The sequence below is a fragment of the Furipterus horrens genome, unplaced genomic scaffold (genome assembly GCF_987537825.1).
Source record: "Furipterus horrens unplaced genomic scaffold, mFurHor1.1.pri manual_scaffold_15, whole genome shotgun sequence".
NCBI classification, from domain to species: Eukaryota; Metazoa; Chordata; class Mammalia; order Chiroptera; family Furipteridae; genus Furipterus; species Furipterus horrens.
This window is the reverse complement of record NW_028327185.1, coordinates 13,510,528-13,530,924: the sequence shown is the minus strand read 5'-3', so window position 1 is coordinate 13,530,924 and position 20,397 is coordinate 13,510,528. Positions and strand designations below refer to the sequence as shown.

Sequence of the window (20,397 nt, the reverse complement as noted above, 5' to 3'; positions counted from 1 at the left end):
ATAAGATTCATTCTGTTTTACAATCACAATGATTCCTTTGGGCCCTTTTATGAAATTTTATTTTATTTTAATTTTTGGTACTTTTTAAAAAACTTCACATTTCAAATGCTCAACAGCCACACATGGCTATTGCAAGTGCGGTGAAAAGCACAGATACAGCAGGATGATGCAACTGTGAAATTAATCATCATTTATTGCGCCAACCCTCAGTTTTCTTACCGCACTGCCCAAAATATTGCACCATCTTTCCAAGAAAATATAAAAGACATCTGGAGACACTATCTGTCCTTTGTTTGTTTGTTTGTTTGTTTAGCTATAAAATGAGAATTCAGAATTTTTCACTGGGCTGGTGAACACAGATACGATTCACAAATGATATATTATAGAATTGTATGCCTGATACCTATATAATGTTATTAACATGTCGCCCAATAAATTCGATTAAAAAAGCAAAAAAAAAAAATTTTTTTTCTTTTAATTTCCATAAAGGAAAGGAGAAGAAAATGGAAAGATATTTCACAATTATAAGATGAAGTCAAAAAAGACAGATAACATCACTCCAGGCTATAATAACAATGATAAAACTGATAATAACATAACCAAAATATCAGACCATGAGTCTTCAGATGAAGATAATCCTAGATGAATTTTCTCTTATATAAACATTTCTCTAATGCAGGAAGACAGAATATGTTTCAAAGACAAAAAATATACAGAATATTTATCATCCAGTTAGCCATTCATTAAGAAGAATCATGTAATGTTTTTCAACAAAAACCTAACCTAAACCATTATGTATTTAAAAAAAAAATTTTGAGTGGATTCTTTCTCAATTTTTGATGCTTTTGTTCCAACACTTACCTGACTTAGTTGGTAGTACTAAACTAACGCTCAAGGAAGGTATTTATATAAAAGTTAGATCACAAGCATAAAAAAATTTTAAAAATCCAGTAAAAATTTTAAAACACATAATGGTTTAGGTTAGTTCTTATTGAAAAACATTGTCTGATTCTTCTAACTATTGCTTATAAGTCTAAAAATAAGAAATGTTTTGCAATTGTGGAAGAAAATGGTCATCCTATTAATAAAATGTTAAGCTATCACATGATGCACTTAAAATAATGATAAATGAGATACCAGTAAGAGATACACTTGAAAACTGAATTCAGCATTTATAAAATGAATATATCCCAGGTGAATGCATGATAAATGATGAGCAATTAGCAGCGTTCAGAGAACATGGGCCATTTTATGTATTATATGCCTTTCAAAACCAGAAAAATATGCAATAAAAACTTGAGTTTGTCATGCCTAATGTTTTATTAAAATTTCACATTTTTCATTATCTTTTTATGCTTACTTCTATAAATTATTTGTAAAACGTCAAAGGGTCCACTAGACAGAGATGATAAATAGTGACGACTATTATTTCTGGCATACTGGAAGTTAAAGACTTACGATTTGCTAGATTTATGGAACATAAAACATTGTTACAGTTAATTGCCCAGAATGCAGACATCATATAAAATACACAACAAGGTTTTCTTTGATAAGTTGAAACTTTAAAAACTACTTTACTCTTTCCTTTTGAATTCCACTTCTCCATTGTCTACTTCATTGCGTTTAAGATGACCATAATCCCTTACTTGGGAAGACTCCCTCCATGGTGAGGAAGTTTAGAAGGTTCCTCAATGACATTCAATAATATATATTAAGGGGATTATGTAATGGTCATATTCTCAAATTCCTAGGTAGAAGTGACGCTTTGTAACATGTCACAGATACTAGTTTCTAAGTCTACAAGAAAAAAAAAAATAGAACTGCGATCTTTATTTCAAGTACAGATAACTTGGAGACAGTGTAATACTGCTAAACTCAAGATCACACTTCGTATGATTGGTTTATGAGTAATCCTAAATCGCAAGCACCCAACATGCTTCACAGAAAGGCTGAAATGTTAATACAAAGGAAATTCAAAGGCTTCAGGCATTTAAAACTCTAATTTCAGGTTCATTTCCAAAATGAATATTTTAAATGCGTGTTAAAACTTACATCTTGAGTTCACCAAAATATTCTATATATAATTACAAAACAAAAAAGCTGAGGTAAATGATAGAAAAAAGAAGAAAAAAAGAAATTTTAATTCACTAACGTGTAATATGCAGAAGATAAACAATTAGGTGCACTGTGTACAAGGAATGCCACAGTTCTGAGCCAATTTTATTTAAAACTGTCTCAACCTAAAACACCCTATTTACTCAAAATGCCTAAGATGACCTATAAAATCCATTTTAAAGCTTAAGATTGCTCAACTCTCTCAAATATTAAGTACCTATTGTGTGTCTACCACATGGACTAGGTACTTTGAGAGAGCAACAAACATATAATTTTAACATGCTGGCCTTTACCATAGAAATATTCCCTGAGGTCTAAAAAGACTTAGGAAATAGGAGCCAGACGCAAAGTTTCGGCTCACAAAAATGCAAGTGAAAACAGCTGCGGGAAAATAGTTTCCTGAAGGTCTCAAACTATAAAAGGTGGAGAGAAAATTTCAAAGAGCAACGCATGCGAAAAATCATTTTATTAAAGCAATTATAAAGCATTTTAATAAATTAAATGTGGAAAGAGAAAAGAAAAAGAGGTTTTGTTTCTCATGTGTCACTTGATCAGACCTGTTCCTGGAAGGCAGGACAGGCAGGACAAGGGGGCACAGAGTGAAGTAACAATCAAGATCTCCAAGTTCAGGGGAGGACCCGTGGAATTCACATCCAGGTCTTTGAACTACAAATCTCATGTTCTCTCCTCATCAAGGAAGCCTGGGAGCCCAAGCCAGCTCCCTAGACTCCCCCACGCAAACCGCTAACCTCACAGAAGCAAACCGAACTAGATAAATACCGATTTAATTTATACACAACTAAATTACATAATTGAAAGTATAAAATCTTACAACCACCATGTAATAGATTAATTTTCCTGGAAATCTGAGCGGAGTGGCTGGGAGCACAACCACGTCAATCCCACTGCCTGTGACAAGGGTCCTCTTCCAACCCAGCCACTCCGTTGTGTCCCCCACATCCCGCACCGCCCTGGTCTGAGGCTGGCAGGAGCTCGAGTGTGGACGAGGGTCACAGCAGCGGCTGGAACCCAGGGAGCCAAGGGGGCAGCCTAGTAACCACAGGCGGGGCTGGAACGGATGTGCGGGCTACCACAGGGCCCGGTGCTATCAGAGGGGCAAGTGGTCCCGTGGAGGGGGCAGTGGGAGAACTGAAGGCAAACAAGGGTTCTCGTGCACCCAAGCTTCAGGGGCTCGAGGGGAAATAAACGACTCACGATGTAAGCTTCGGCTCCAGTGTCTGCTTCTCTAAGCAGAGCCACCTCATTTCTGGTAGATCCAGGTCTCTTGGGAGTGTATTTTAGGGTAAAATTAGAGAGAGCAGTGGAAGGGGTCACAGGCAGAGCTACGTAAAAATTGAGTTTAGTTGGTTGGTCACAGGTAGAGTTATTTAAAAATTGAGTTTAGTTGGTAAATGCTTTTTTTAAACTAAAATACAACAGTGTATTTATGCAAAAGTATATAGGCTACAGGGTGCTAAACTTGTTTTAACTACCACTGACACTTATGAATGCTTACTGTTAAAAGCACTTCCATTATTAACTCATCTGTCGCTTCACAATGATCGGTTGTGACCACCAGCTTACTATTTCTGTTTAAATAACAGGTGAGGAACAGAATAATTAAGTCATCTGTGCAACGTTGCATCACTTGTACGATTTCAGGCTGGGTTCATAATCGCTACTTTTAACCTGATGCTCAGCTTTCTAGAATCACATGAACATGAAGAGTAAGCAGGCTGCGAACAACGGTCTGCACATCCTCTCGTGAATGAAATGCACGCCAGTTGGTAGTTCACAGCCGTAGGCGCATTTCCTAGGCTGTCATTTGGGTTACAGCACATTTATCATGTGTGCAATGCTTTGAAGCTCTGTAACAGGCACATCCCCACACGGACTGTCACATTCAATCCTTCTAATGCCACAGAGGCAACTCCTGCTTCGCTGTTTTAAAGCTGAAGCAAGGTAACTGAGTTTTGCAGTGAGTTTTAAAACTCATAAACTTGAACTCATTACACTTTTCATACCACTTTGGGAACTAATATGAATATGTATGAGAAAACTGAAGTTCAGAGGGATTAAGTGGCTTGTCCCAGGTTAGACCACTGGTAAATGACAGACTGAGACTCAAATTCAGGTCCTGATGTTAAGTTCAAAATGCTGATGTTGCCCCCTGTGAGTTACTGTACTTCATAAAATTATTCAATATAATCAAAGTATGAGAAAGGTCAGCCTAGAGAAACTTAGAAGTTAATGTTTTACCTGATTTTACAGTCAACACCAAATAATTTTTATATTTGGTCATAATCTCGTACAAGTTATTGTGATGTAATTCTCACTTCTTATTTTCCAAGATAGTAATATAAAGGCACCTTTGGGGAGCACTGTGGTCAAGATCAAACTCCCTGGTCTTAAAAACATAATGTAACATAATTAAAATATTCTACACTCAGAAGCAGATTAACAGCGTCCTCTGTAAAGCTCTTTCATAGAGAAAATTAATGCAGTTCTGTGCAGAGCCCAGAGCTGTCACTACAGAAGCAAAGGACACGCAAACTGTTCAGGAGCTCGTGAGGCAGCACAGCAACCTGGTGCTAAAGGAGAGCTAACACAAGGCTGAGAATCGAGCACCCCAACCACGGAGCTGTGGAGGAGGAAGACGGTCATTCTGCAAACAGGAACCAGGCGGAAAACTGTTGCTTACCTGTAGGTCTCCTGTTCAAACAGTTTCTGCCTAGTCTGCCCATCTCTTCTACTTATTTAAGCCGCTCAGTGTGTTAACAACATCAGCCCGTTAATATTCCTAAATACCTTGTCTTTGCTGGAATTTGGGTTTTGCTTTTGAAAGTAAGTATGAATTTTATAAATGCCAAGGCAGATGGGACAAGTACCAGGCCGGAGGAAATCGAACCAGTTCTTTGGAGGGGACAAACATGGCAAGAACCGCTGTTGGGGAGGGACAGCAGGGAAAGCGTTGTGGAGCCTGAATCGGGAAATGTGGGTGATGCCAAACGTGAGACATTCCAGCTCAAACCTGGAGAAGGTGGACTCCGTTCTATGTGCCGTGGGAAACGAAGGCTTGAGCAAAACCAACAGAAAACATGTTTACAAAAGTTATCTCAAAGGATAAACATAAAAGTCCTTCAGTAACAGGCCAGTTCAGAACAAGAAAAAATGTTTTACTGTATTTGCCAATTTTCTGCATATGTTTTTGCACATGTTTAATGTATATTTTGAAAAGCAGAAGCAGTTAGAAGCAGTTGGAATACATTTAGTTTCTGTTACATTCATGTTAAGATATTCAACAGCACAAATATGAACAATACTATATTTGCTTATGTTCACAGAGCCATAAGAAAATTGAGCATAAATAAGATAAATTATTCAATACTTCAGCTTTCTCTTATTCGCTGGTTAATTATGTTCTGCTGATGCAAAAAGATCAAATAAAGAATTAGGGGAAAAAATCCACTGCAATAACAACACTATCTTCAAACAGGAATCCAAAGCAACAGTCGTGAGGGCTGGTGTTTAGATCATATTTGTCCAGGTAGATGGGTGTGTTTCACTTCTTTTTACTCTAGAACAGAAGGTCCTCAGTCCGCCACCATCTAGCACTAAGCCATATTTCCACCTTTCTTTTCTAAAGTTAACCCAGACTTCTCTGTCTCCCAAGAATGCTTTTGCGTATGCCCACTGCCATGGCTTTTGATCGTTTTCCTACATGTAAATTCAGGTCATGTGGTGAGGGCAAGCTTTCAGCTCATCTCCTTAAAGAAGACTTTCTTAGACATTACACGGGATAACCAGCAGCCTTCTGAATCCTGTATTTACCCACTGGACAGTTTCTTGGGAGCACAGGCTAGTTTATATCCTATTGTATGGTCCCCAAAGTGCTATGGACTTAGTAAGTATTTAAAAGTAAAATGCAAACAAAAGTAAATACAATGCACTACAATACAGTGCACTACAATACAATGCACTACAATACAATACAACGCAATACAATACAGTACAGTACAAATAGGAAATGTAATATGATTAGTCTTCTTACAACCTTAAACTCATAACAAATAAGATAAAAAAATAACCTCTGAACATACCCCATTTAAGCTGCCCAAATCTTTGACCAGGTGTTCATCTGCAGAAGCATCATAATTGATTACTGCGTGCTGCTTATCCACACTACGAGACTGAGAAAAGGTTTTAAAGTTAATAAATATAATAAAATGCCAGAATAAATAACAAACACCAAGATTTTTGGCCAGATGCTTTAATTATACTAATAGGTGAGTAGATAAAGATAGGGAAATATACAAGTAAAAGGGCATTAAATGATATTTAAACTGTGTTTCTATACAATGCAAAGTTGGAATCACTCCCTAAAGAGCAAAGTAGCCATAATTTTAAGCCATTCTTCCCTACCAAATTCACACATTCTACTTTTGAGAGAATTTAAATCAGCTGGCTTTGTTGAATGTATGAATATTGTATTATAAGTTAAAATTGTTATATGGAAATCATGTACATTATAATTTTATGTTTTATGTGTATTGTCAAAAAAAGTACCCTATAGAATTTTCTTCTCTTAATACTGAAAACTGCAACATAAATTGTATAAGAAAGGCCAAAGATTTAGAGAGAAGACAGTGTGCCGTGTTCCTGAATGAAATTATCCTTTCTTAAAACATGGATTCTAACTGGGACTCCATGAAAGAAATGGGAGGAAAGGAGCAAGTTGAGGGTGACTTACTCCCCACCACAGAGGTGGGAGACCAATGCCCTATGAATCCTGAGGTTTCCTCGTCTGGCTGTTAGGAAGGGGATCACGCCGGACCCTGACAGTCTCAGGAACTGGGAATGCCAATCTTCACATGTGTGTGCTGAGCGGCACTCACGGCTTACTCGCAAAGGACCCCCTGCAGAGTTCTTTCCCTGCAGAGCTCTCTCCTCTGTGGTACCGGGGACCCACGTGGGTCTCCTTGGACTCTCAGCTTCAATTTGTAATACTTCCTATCTCCATGTAAGAAGAGACGTGCCCTGCAAGCTCCTAAACTCCTCTGCCACATTTCTGGGGATAATGCAAGGAAAGCAGCTCTTCCCTGCTCTCATGAGTAAGTTCTTCTACCTGAACCTAAGATACGGTCCAGTTCCAATGGGCCTGTATCCAAGCAGAATCATTACTGCCTTTTCCCCAGCTGCCATGCTCACCACTCCATCGCACTGAGGAGCCCAGAAAATCTCTGCACTGCTCTATTCCTCCCACCGAATTGGCTTAATTAAGGTGTCATTGCACATGCAACTTACTCATCTGCTCATAAAGCGATAGAGTGGCTTTGCTTTTACTGTGTTCAGTGCTAAAGTAAAAATGTGATAAGCATATACAAATTAGATTCTTCTAGGGAGAATTCTGGGTTTCTCAATCTCAGCACGATTGGCAGTTGGGGCCAGATAATGCTCCGTTACGTGCACTTGGTGGTGGTGGGAAGAAGGATGCTGTCCGCCGCAGGAAGCTCAGCAGCAGCCCTGGCCCCCTGGTCACTGCTTGTTGGGTGTCAGTAGCAACCACTTCCAACCACCAACCATTTGCAATAATCAAAATGTCTCCAGATATTGCTACATGTCCTTGGGGAGGGAGGGTCCTCCATTTGAGAACCACCGGGCTAATAAATAATAAACATTTCTACCCTAACCAGAAAGGGGCAGAGAGAGACACAAGGGAATACAATTTTATTCTAGATTGTCAGAACTGGTTAAAATAGCTAATCCTCAAAAATCTAAAGCCCTTTTTCTGCTAATTATCTCACTCAAAAATATCTTACAAGCATTTTTTTTTTTTTTAATCCTCACCTGAGGACATGCTCATTGATTTTAGAGACGAGTGGGGGAGAGAGAGAGAGAGAAACATTGATGTGAGAGAGAAACATCAATCAGTAGCTTCCCATACACACCCTGACCAGGGATGAAACCTGCAAGCCAGGCATGTGTCCTGACTGGGAATCACACGCACACTCTTTTGGTATATGGGACGACGCTCCAACCCACTGAGCACCTGGCCAGGGCTCTTACTTTTTAAAACTAACTCCTTTAAATCAGATGCAGGGAACACCAACAATGTTAAATTATGCTCAAACTACTGGAAGGTATCATAAAGGACATCTCCAAAAGAAGTACTGAAACTAATACCAGTATCACTGAGTGCCCGTGAATAAAATTGAGTTTTACTTACACTATGCTAATTTTTAATTTGCTTAATGTGAAACTCCTTATTCTTAAGAATGAACTTCTCTACTCTTGAGCTCTCATTTTTCGAAATACAATCCCCAAGACTTAGAACTTATTTCTAAATGGTTCAAGGAGGAGAAAACTAATTAATGAATTAAACTGGCAGCTAGAGCTAAAAGAGAGAGAGCCAGAAAGTCCAAATTGATGCACTGTTCTTCCCCAAAGGAGTAGAAAAATAGTTTATACCAGCTCCAGATTTTGAGTACACACATAATGGAAGGCTGATTCGATTACCTGCAACATGAGCTCACAGTCATCTCTTCCAACAAAAATCATTTCGCGTGGCAGCCTGTGGCGAGTGCCCCCACTGCTCACCAAAAACCAGGATGTTAAGCTCATCTTCTGCTTAGCTTCTAAGTCTTTGGCAAAGCTACGTCATCCTGCAGAGAGAGGTTCAGAGAAACACACGTTCAGCTATTTTTAGCACCGGCATCCAATCACCAGACCCTATTAATAGGTCTAAGAATAAATCTGCTTTCAACATTTACCCCTGACTAAAAAGATAGTGACAGGTCCCAGGAAATGACATATGTACCGAATTCTCACTAGGAAAGTCCAGAGACACCGCTAAGAGTTCATTCAATTAAAAAGATATTAGGTAATTAAGTAGTCGACTTAATCAACATTTCTCACACTCCTGAAAGACTGAGCATCACTCATAAAGGTGTACAAGTCCTCAGGAAAATGGTCACATTGGTATCATGTAAGCCTCAGTAAACACTAGCAATACTGGACAAGTAAATGTCTAATTATAAATAATTTGCGAAAGATAGACTAAATTCAAATGAATACACTTGGTATCTGATTAAGAATGAATAATGGAAACCAAAGAAACTGCTTTGTTGTCTCTACCAAGCGTGGTCAGCTGTTAAGCTCATGGTGGCAGAGTCAAGTTTTCTAAAATCCTTATTTTTTCTCTTGAAAGCTCAAATATTATTGGCAAACAATTTCTGTCAATTCTTTTCTTTGGAGCGAGAAGCTCAATGTCTGCTAAATGCAGAAGGTCCTGACTTACAGGGTCCTACTTAAGGTTTTCCAACTTTATGCTTTATGATGGCACAAAAGCAATACACTCAGTAGAAACAGTACTTCACACGCTGAATTTTGATCTTTTCCTGGCCTAGTGACATGCTGTCTGATACTCTCCTATAAGGCTGGGCCGCAGCGACCAGCCACAACTCCCAGTCAGCCACATGATGAAAAGGAGAACTGGTGCTCTCCAGTGTCTTGTGCTGACACCTTTTATTTGGATATTGTGTTTGTGTTTTCGCGTCCCATCTTGTATACAGAACACATCTGCTGCTTCTGATGACAAACTCAAGGTAATGAATTGCCCAAGTGTTCTGAGCACGTTTACGACAGGCTAGGCTGAGTTAGATGTCTTAAATGCATTTTTGACTTATGATATTGTCAGTTCATGGCAGGTTTATTGGGCCAGAACCCCATCGCAGGATGAGAAGCATCTGTACTCAAGTCTACGAACCATAGTTTGTATGTCAATCACTGCTTCAAGCAAAAATGGCATTCTATGAAAGAAGTGGCTAGTTCAGCTCACAACTCAAACAGTGGCGCAAACGCTTTTCCTTGAGACGACCACGGTACTTTGTGGTATACAGCAGCGATTTTCAACTGGTGTGCTGCAGGAATTTTTAAAACATGCAATTCTTGACTATTGAGTTAAGGGCACTGACCCCTTTTCCCTTAGGCTGTCAAAATGAAAAAATGACAGCAGCCAACACAACAATAGCCATCCAGTGTGAATCAAAATTATATGTATTTTCTCTGTCAGACTGGCAAAAAATATAATACATTTTTTGGTGTGTTGCAGAATTTTAGTCATTCGTTTATGTGTGCCGTGAGATGAAAAAGGTTGAAAATCACAGTATACAGCTCAAGTCCTTTATATGTGCTTTCACTTAGTCATACAGAATATGAAAAAGATGTGACTCGAAGGTCAAGATTAAATAAAATTAAACATTTTTACCACTTCATCAAAGACATTCTCAAGTGAAATGGGCAGGTTCATGGCAGTGAAGAATACCATTACTATTAGTATAGTTTGGGGCTAATGTCTTGATCTACATGCTAAGGAGCAAGTAACCTTACCCACGATCTTCTTTTGTACTGTCTACTCAAATATCAACACAATAAGAAGGCAAATAATATTTTGTATTTTTATAAAAAGTTTTAACCTCGTGAACTTGCAATGGACTGAGCTTTGAGAACTACTGTCCTAGAGGACGTGGCTACGTCACTGAGAACATAAACCTTAGAGTCCGACTCCTGGTTCCACCACTTTTTATTCTGCAAGTTACCACTGTCCCTTAGTTTTCTGTTCTATAAAATGAGAATAATGATAGCATCTACTCAACAGCTTTTCTTATGAAATGAAAAAAACAGTACCTGTAAATATTTTTCTATAAAATGGCACATTCTGATACAATTTAATTAGTAGCAAACTATACTACAGTGGAATAAAATATTCTGTAATAAGAAATATATCTATACTTTAATGCAAAATCTTGTAAAATGTAGCATTCTGTGTTAAGGTAAAAATCCTATAGAGTATAAATTTATGTACACGTTCATGAAACAATAGGTTTCCAGAAAACAAGCAAACATTTCCTATAAAGCTAAGTCTTATTCCCTTTGCAGCTCTTCTAATCGATACGGTCAATCTTCCATTCAATAACTCCTTGAGGCAGATGTTCTTAGTCTTCCATGTGTCTACTTCCTGTCAAATTGGTTTTTACTATTTCGTATATATTTCCTGGGCAAGCAGAGAGAATCAAACAAATTTTGCCCAAGAAAAAACCTCCAATCTAAATATAGTATATAATTTGCATACTGCCTTTCCAAAAAAGGGACAATTTTAAAACATGACACTAATAAGTAGGTCAATAGCTTTATGATTATTTAAGAGCACTGAAAAAAAAACATTATAATATGACATGTTAGAAGAAAATAAAATCAGCCTAAATAAACTAAAACACCCAAGCCAAACATAGGCACCACGAACACTTTCTTAACATTTTGAAATCACAAAATTATACATAAGCATTATTCTTATGCCACAAAAACATTGTTTTAAGCATTCAGAAAATATCAGCCATAATTATATAATACACAAATATGTAATATATAACTGCAATATAAACGCACAATAATATAAAAGTCATAGCTTTTTACAATTTTTGACTTTCAATGAGGCTTAAAAAGAGAATTAAAATACAAATTTTCTGAAAAACAAAAATTACATACATAATCCTCAAGGCGAGGAGTGCTTTTTATTTATTGGGGTGGAAAAACGACCTTGAGTCCTTTTCTCTCTTATCTACAATGGGAGTGAGTGAGATATAACATAAAGCTATTGCCTCTCGGTTTTTATATGGGACTGGCTCCCGGTTAGAGATCGAGTATAATTCCCTCCTCCATAACTCTGACTCATACTTGTTTTGGCCAGTGGGATGACGTCAGTAGATGTGATGCAAGCAGAGGTTATATACTGTATTTGGACAACTGGGATGCCCTCATCAAAAACAGAACATGCCCGGGTTCAAGGTGAATGAAAGACATGCGGAACAGACAAGACCTAACACAATTTGAAGCTAGGTCCTCAGTATACCATCCAACCTCTCGCTAAACAACAGATAAATTAGTAAGAATAAAAAATAGTTGTTGCCCTGGCTGGTGTGGCTCAGCGGATTGAGCACCAGCCTGCGAACCAAAGGGTCACCAGTTTGATTCCCAGTCAGGGCACAGGCCTGGGTTCTGAGCCAGGTCCCCAGCTGGAAGTGTACAAGAGGCAACACACACTGATGTTTCTCTCCTTCTCTTTCTCCTTCCCTTCCCCCCCTCTCTAAAGATAAATAAATAAATAAATAAATAATTTTTTTAAAAGAAAAAACTGTCTAAAATACCTATTTGAGGATTCTGGTGACCAGTCAAGGAAGTTGGTGAATTTCCATCTTCCACATGGTCCCCCATTCTCCATTCCAAAAGCTTTAAGCAGCAGCCTGGGGAGAGCATCCTGTATTTCTTGGGTGGTTTGCTGGAGCCAGGATGTGCTATAAAGACTTTATCTTCCAAATATGATTGTGTGCTCTGATTGCTGATGGCTGCTTCTGATCACTGGGCCTTCGACATGACCACCACCGCTTCAACTACCGCGGGCTTGAAGCAACTTTCAAGGAATTTACAGCGACAGTGTATGGTTATTGGTTTGTTTTCTTTCCCCTTTTGAGAACCAGGTATTTAAGGAAATCTTTATCAGGTCACTCACTCCCCGATCTCAGAGATGACAGAACAGAAATTCCAGTGACCAAACACAACATCTTGCAAAAATAGTTTTGAAAAGTAAAAAGTGATTGGCTTAAGCCCTCAACAAGGAAGATTCAGCAACCTCTGAGCAGTGGGACAAATAAAATTCCAGATTTACTGTAACATATTTATGATGTCTAGTTCTTCTTCCTTCCTTTTCTCTCTCCCGCTAACTCCGCTCAGCTAACCAGAATCATATTCTTTTCAAGTGTTAACAGAACATTCTCCAGGACAGACCAGTAGATGAGGCCTAAAACAAGTCTTCATAAATTTTAGAAGACTGAAATCCTAGAAAACACCCTTCCCAATCACAATGCGATACAATTAGAAATTGTAGTAAGAAGCAGAGGGGAAAATCTGCCATATGTGGAAATTAAATGTTTGACACACTCTTTAACAACCAAGGGTAAAAAGAAGCAATCATAAGAGAACAAGACAATACAGAGACAAAAGAAAACAAATATACAACACACCAGACCAAAGACTTCAGTTCTTTTATTTTTGGATCTTTAGTAGGTAGGCAGCAGAATTCTTTGGGTGAGATGCTATTGTAAAAGCATCAGCCTTCCATATTAAAGATTAAATTAAATGAGAATATACCCAGGGTACTATTACTATTTACTATCTGACAAAATATAAGAATTTATGTAATAAGGAATTTAAGACATTAAAAAATTAGTCCAAAAACCTACTGGTAAAGTTTCAAGGATTAGACCGTATGGTATATGTTGACCATTAATCATAAAACATATAATTAACATGTGTATGGCTTAGGTTCAGATTTAACAAGCTGAACAGATTCAGGGTCCTACAAATTTCACACATAATTCTGAAAAAAATCAACAAAACTCTCAATATATGTGTCTGAAGTGTGAGAGAACAGGTAAAAGCCTTAATTATAAAGAGTAAAAATTCATGGACGTCTCACTTAGATACATACATTAAAGCCTATTCTGAGGTTCGAATATAAATTCTGGGCTTCATTTAAACCATTTAACAATTTAGTAGTTAAAACAATTTAACAATTTAATGGTTTAACAATATAACTAAAACACAATCAAAACTCTTTCATTTCTGACACCAGCGCGCTTCACTGTCAAAAACACTGGAGTGACTTAATCTTAAAAGTGTACAATGTTAGACATGCAGACCAGACGAAACACAAAATTTTATTAGTCTATTTTCTGAGCTTATTGAATTCAGCCTTTAAGAAATCCCAGAGCATGACAAAGTGCAAAACTAACAGAACTGCCTCCAAGTCTTTCCCACTGGCAGAGCAAACAACTCTTGTCTCTGTAACCCTAAAATACTTGTTCGAACATCTATTATGCTATCATGTAAACTATAACTTACAGCATTAAGGATTACCGCACTACATGGTTATGTCTAGCTGGTGAGTCTTTCAAGGCAGGAAATACCTGTCTCCCTCCACCCCCCTGCTTTCAGTAAACAGTTACTGAGAAACCCACCAAATCCAGGTACTCTTAGCATTTAGGACACACAAAGACAAAGCAAACAAGCAAGAAAGCCTTGCTGCAAGGCACTCAGTCCTGGGGAGTGCCAGTCAACAGATGCCATGAGGGGCATAAGCCTAAAGTGATACTGGAACCAACAAGAGGCTGCCATTGCCCCAGACTGGGATAGAAGCGGCGGGGGCGGGATAACTCCAGGTGCGTGCAGAGCTGCAGCACAGAGACTTTCTTCACCTCCGTATCCCCAGAGCCTAAGCCAACGTTGCCCGCCTGCCGAGCGTCTCCAAACCTATTTCTGATGAATGAGTGAGTAGCTCTGGAGCTGCTCCAAGCCTTTGTGAGGTGAAGATAATCTTGAGATCTCCAGGGATAAGAGGTTAAGAATTAGTCACTGAACCTGTGCTACAATTAAATCCAGCCATTAAAGCCTTGTTGTTGCCCCTCCCCAGTCCCCTGCCCCTCTTATCCTCTTCAGCCCCTTGTCACAGGCCCGACAAAAGCCTCAAGCTCTGACATTTGAAGGTCACATGGAGGTAAACACCGACCCAGCATCCCAGTCCCATCTCTACGTTCCTAGAAGCTATAATTGGCTTGAAAAATGGACTATCCTGTTAGATCAGAGCTCACTTCATGAGCTATGAACAAAACATGTAATATTTAAGCTGTAAATTTTAAAAAACAAAATGAGAACTCTGCAGATACTCAGTAGAGCACCCAGCTTCACTACACTTCCAAGTTTCAGCTTTTATTTATACTAAAAAATGTTGCTTCTGGTCACTTCTAATTCAAATTGAGGAATGATGGCAAGAAACGTCAGTGACCTTAATCATTATACAAAGCCGAAAGAAAGATAGGCAACAAAGAGCCTTGATATATAATAACATAATAAAACTATGAAATAATACATCATATAACCCACGGCAAAAAGCTGTTTACTCAGATTATTAGGTTTTAGGGGAAATAAAAGCAACTATTACATAAATGACCATCAGTGTATGCAATTACTTGAGCTGAAACACATGTTAAGAAGGGCAGCCTATCCCTCTGCGTCTGGCAGCTGGCTGGCTGGCTGACTCACCACCAGATGGCTTTCCAGGGAGTGAGCCTTCTCTTACTCCACAGCTCTGGCTAATTCAGAGGAAGGAGTAACTGACTTCCCATTAGGACTATCAATCTGCATAGCTGACACTGCTTTCCTCTAACCTGTGCAATTTCCATTTTAATAAAATATTATCTATGTATGCATCCACGTGACAGTTTTTCTTCTTGTACCAGGAGGGATGAAAAGGCGCCAATGATCTCCATGGGCTTGGCCCAGTGCCTAGCTAGCTCTGTTTCCCGAATGAATAAATAGTAGCAGAAAGATGATGTGATTTTCCCAACAAAATACATAAAAACTTAAAACAAGGGGGAAAAAGTGACAAAGTTCACCTCCCGGAATTGCCATCTGAACAAGCAGGAACGCTTATAAGTTAAAATGAACTAAGCTACTGCATCAATTGTTGTACAGGCCTTTATAACTCCCACCATGTCTTCCAGCAAAAAGGAAAAAGGACTCATGGCCACCGACAATGGTGTGGAGATTGCTGGGGGGAGGGAAGTGTAAGGAAACTAAAAGGTAATGTAAAAAATATATAATAAAGTTTAAATTAATGGAAAATTTTTTTTTAAATTTTTAATTAGGACTTTAACTTTTAGAGCAGTTTAAGGCTCAGAGCACAATTGAGGGTGAGGGTACGGAGATTCCCCAATACCCCCAGCCCGCATACATGCACCAGGGATACATTTTCTATAATCGTTGAACCTACACACTGACACATCAGTATCCTCCAAAGTCCATAGTTTACAGTGCATCACGGTTCACTCTTGGTGTTGTATGTCCTACGGGTGTGGGCAAATGTATGATGGCAGGTATCCATCATAGAGTATTTTTCCTGCCCCCCAAATCCTCTGTGCTCCACCTATTCACCCCTCCTCCCCCTGCCACCTCCAGGTGTTTTTACTCTCTCCACAGTTTTGCCTTTTCCAGATATCACATGACTGGAACCATACAGTATGCAGCCTTTTCAGATTGGCTTCTTTCCCTTAGTAATACACATTTGAGGTTTCTACATGTCTTTTTATGGCTTGATAGCTCATTTCTTCTTAGCCCTCAAAAATATTCGATTGTCTGGAGGTACCCTAGTTCACATATCCACTCCCCTGCTGGAAGACATCTTGATTGCTTCCCAGTTTTGGCAATTATGAATAAAGCTGCTATAAATACCATGTCTTTTTATGCCATCATACAAAGTACACAAAAGATAAGGGAATAAATTTGACAGAAATGTATACATTCCTGATTTATATTTAACATAAAATATCCTGAACACTAAAATCTCTGCCTTTCAACCCCACATATATCTGAAATGAATAAATTATTAGGGTTGCATTTCAGCTAAGGACTCAGGATCAAATACAGTACATATATGATTGCCCATATGTTATAAAAGCAATAGTCATAATTTTCAATAATCTCTTACAATAGGCAGCATTTTCTCTGTGCCAATATTCTAATAACTTCATACACACACTCAAAATTGTTTTTAACTATAAAAATTATGCAAGTTCTAGTAAATGAACACAAATATGACATATCAATTACAGAAGAGGATTTTGTGATAGAGAATACTATTAAATGAATTAATCATCTTCTTCATTCACAAGTATTTCAGTACTAAGCACTGTAGATAACAGAGAGTGTGATGGTCAAGACAACAAAAGTTCCTAATCTCACAGAAGCAATAATAGACAAACAAAAGGTAAGTAAATGAATAAAACAGTTCCAGTGACACTGGGAAGACAGGAACAGAACGAAGAGAACAGCATGCTGTCACAGTTTCCGGGCGGTGGTGGGTGGTCCAGGGAAACATCTCTGAGAAAGTAACATCCACTTAGAACATATTCAAAACTTCAGCTCTGCTATATAATTAACTTGATCTGGAACAGATCATTAAATACACTCTTGGAAAAAATTATTTCTTTTAAATCTCAACCCCCACTTGTAACAGTATAGCGAATCCAAAACAACAAATCCACAGCTGTGCTTTCTTTGGATACCTACCAAGAATCTTGTTCGAGGCTCATGTGAACGAAGTTCACACTGGGAAAATTTTTGCTTCCATACACTCCTGATTATTTTGGAATGACTGTTCCAAATTTTGCCTTTATCATTTGCCATACATATAATTAAATTTAAAAAACAGTTAAAGCAAATATGTACTAAGAAAAAAAGGTACTTTACAACTTGTGCCTGAAATAGCACTTGACTGTAAAATTTTTTTTTCTAAAAAATAAGTGAGGATGACATGCCAAATATCAAGTCATACAATCTATATCTGAGCTTCATAAGTATTTTCAAGACTTAGGATTTGATGAGAAAAATCAGTAATTTACTAATATATCATTACTTCATAAAAATCACTCTATAAAGTGCTTAAAGAAAATGCTTGAAAAAACAAGTTATAGTTTCCATAAATTATCTAGACATTCAACGTTCTTGCCAAATTTTCTCTGCCAGCTGACGAAAACTGTAAAGTCTGACTGGCTCTCTTTTTTAGAACTGTAAAACTGTGTTAAAAATCGTTGTTTTATATCAGTAAGTCAATTAAGACTCAGACTCAAACAGTTATCCAGTTCCTCCTTTGGGCCAGTAACTGTGTGAGGTCTCTGCATTTTCATTTTTCATCTTACCCCCTTGAGCATGTGAGAAACATTCTTCCCTTGAAGTTACGTGACTACCCAAGGTCACAAATCTGGTAGTAATAAATAGCAGCCATCTGGACTCAAACCTGGGCTTGGAGATACCAACTTCTAGGCTTTTCCACAACCACTGTACCCTTTATATATTTTTTTCAAGTATACCTTCAAATGATGCTGGTGGATTCCAATCCCTCCGGACTTGGATTTGGTTAAAGAATGTGAACATGGCTACAAAGCAACCTATTTTTACCTAATAACATTCTCTGACACTACCTTTTCTAGAAATAAACACTGATAGCTCATGGACAATTCCATCCATTTTCAATCTATCCCTTACTCTCCTGGTTGGCCACCAGCAGGCTGGAATATTCTCTCCCTGAGAAGCCCACAGACAAGTAGACACGATCCATTTATAATAAAATCAGAGCCCAATTATCAGCTGACCCACCTAGAAGAATGACTTATAGATCGGAGTACAGAGTGGAACAGAAACCTTCAATCTGAAAGAACTGTCAACAATCTCTAGGATCACTGAACAACTATGTATCGGAAGAACCTTTTCAGGTCATACGTCACTAGGAGCAGAAAAAGGTGTGCAAAATTGTACACAGCATTCACACAGGTTAGTAAATTACATAAGCAAGATTGTCTTAGGGCCAACATTCTTCAATAGTCATTTCAACTGTTACCATATCTCTAAGTCTATTCTTTCATATATTATAATTCATTAGACAACTGATACTTAAGTGATTAGGCTCATGATTACCAGAATACCATTAGGTCTATAATTGTTTGCTGGAAATATTTTGTAGTGGGAATATTTCTGGGAAGGCATTTCTTTCAAAAGATGGTATCTCCAAGAATAACTAAGATAATCCCTTAACAACAATTACCGTATTTTTCTCTCCATAAGACGCACTTTTTCCCCCCAAAAGTTGGGGGGAAATGTCTGTGCGTCTTATGGAGTGAATATTGCATCACAGACCGTGATGTGTATTACCTGACCTGTCAGCGGTGGCGACAGCTGTTAGAAGAGGAAGCAGTGGGCCCACACAAAACCCCTGGGGATGCTTAAATGTCCCACTTTACTGCTGAATCTCAGGGCGTCTGGTCAGTATGAAGATAGCGAAGAAAGTGATATCAGTGATTGTGAACAACTGAGCTTCATAAATTCTGACATTAGCGATGATGAGTTCTTGGCGTTCCCAGAAAACTAGAAGAGTACTGAACCTTAAAGTCTCTCTTCATTTGTTAATAACACTGATGACGGTTCTTAATATCACTGTTGACTACTGTTTACATGGTTGAAATATTATTCTGTTACATTTTATTAAATATTTTAGTACACCATTTGGTTCAGAATATTTTTTTTTGTTTTCCTATTCTAAACCTAGGTGCGTTTTATGGTCAGGTGTGTCTTATAGTGCAAAATATACAGTATTTCACTTGGAGAAGAGCTTTTACAAGTTTAAGAATTAAAAAAAAACAGCTAAAATAGATTATTGGTACTTTTAACAATAATTATTACTAGGAGATAATGCTCTGGCCCAAAAGGCTTTCTCTTTCTTCAGTTCTGCTTCTCTTTCCTGCTCTGTCTAGCCCACTTTTTCCTTTTCATTCCACCTCCATACCCCACTGCATACCACACACATCCTCCAGTTCCTTTGACTTTCTCTTATTTCTTTGGGACACAACGGGCCATAAACAGAAAACTGAAGACTATTTTCAATGTTTGCATGTACAATATTACTTTAAATGTTAGGCAGTAACTTTAGAAATAGCATTGTTTATGCCTTTTATTTTCACAAATGAGCAAAATGAGATACTGAGATTAAAGATTTGTTCAATATCATACAGCTAGGAAGTAACAGTGCCAAACCTAAAATGAAGCTCTGACTCCTTGTGCAAAGTATTCCTTTATTTACATCATGTTGACAAAATATATGTGTCTTTGTCTATAGGTGTTGATCTCAAGGTCAGGAAACAACCTCAAAAGTCATCTGTGACAGAAAATAACCACACTGCCTGGTTTTCTTGTTGCAGATATGTGATGACACTATTTATTAAATAAAATGACATACGTGTTTTATAAAACAAATTTAGGTTTATATAGAGATTGTCTCAAAAAATTAATTTGGTTCCTGCCTTCATGCGACCCCCCCCCCCATTTTTTTCCACTGTAGTTTTGCAATTCTTGATTGAAAAATGGTTTCCTATGGCTATATTAAACAGATAAAATCATGTCATAATACTAAAGACCAATCTATGGGGTAAACGCTAGCAAAAGAAAAAAAAATTAACTAGTGAAAGTCCTATTAATATTTCTATGGCTAATTTTTTTAATTTGAACTAGTTTACTGCTTCCATTAGGTGTTTGAGAATCCTAGCATAAGATATAATAACCTTGCATTTCTTAGATATCCATTAATTTCATGTTAATATCCCATGGAGAATTAGATCACACTTT

The 20,397-nt window shown here is 37.9% G+C and overlaps 1 protein-coding gene across 8 annotated transcripts in view; it reads right to left on the bottom strand.

The window, feature by feature from the left end:
• CEP170 (centrosomal protein 170) overlaps positions 1-20,397 on the bottom strand; it is an 89,682-nt gene that overhangs the window by 58,482 nt on the left and 10,803 nt on the right. For all 8 annotated transcript variants that reach the window (XM_090263237.1, XM_090263238.1, XM_090263242.1 and 5 more), the window contains exons 2-3: positions 8,632-8,777; positions 6,216-6,305 (exon numbers count right to left, since the gene is read on the bottom strand). In XM_090263237.1, the coding sequence (XP_090119363.1) occupies positions 6,216-6,305; positions 8,632-8,736 (195 nt within the window). In that variant the 5' untranslated portion in view covers positions 8,737-8,777. The remainder of the gene's footprint in view (positions 1-6,215; positions 6,306-8,631; positions 8,778-20,397) is intronic.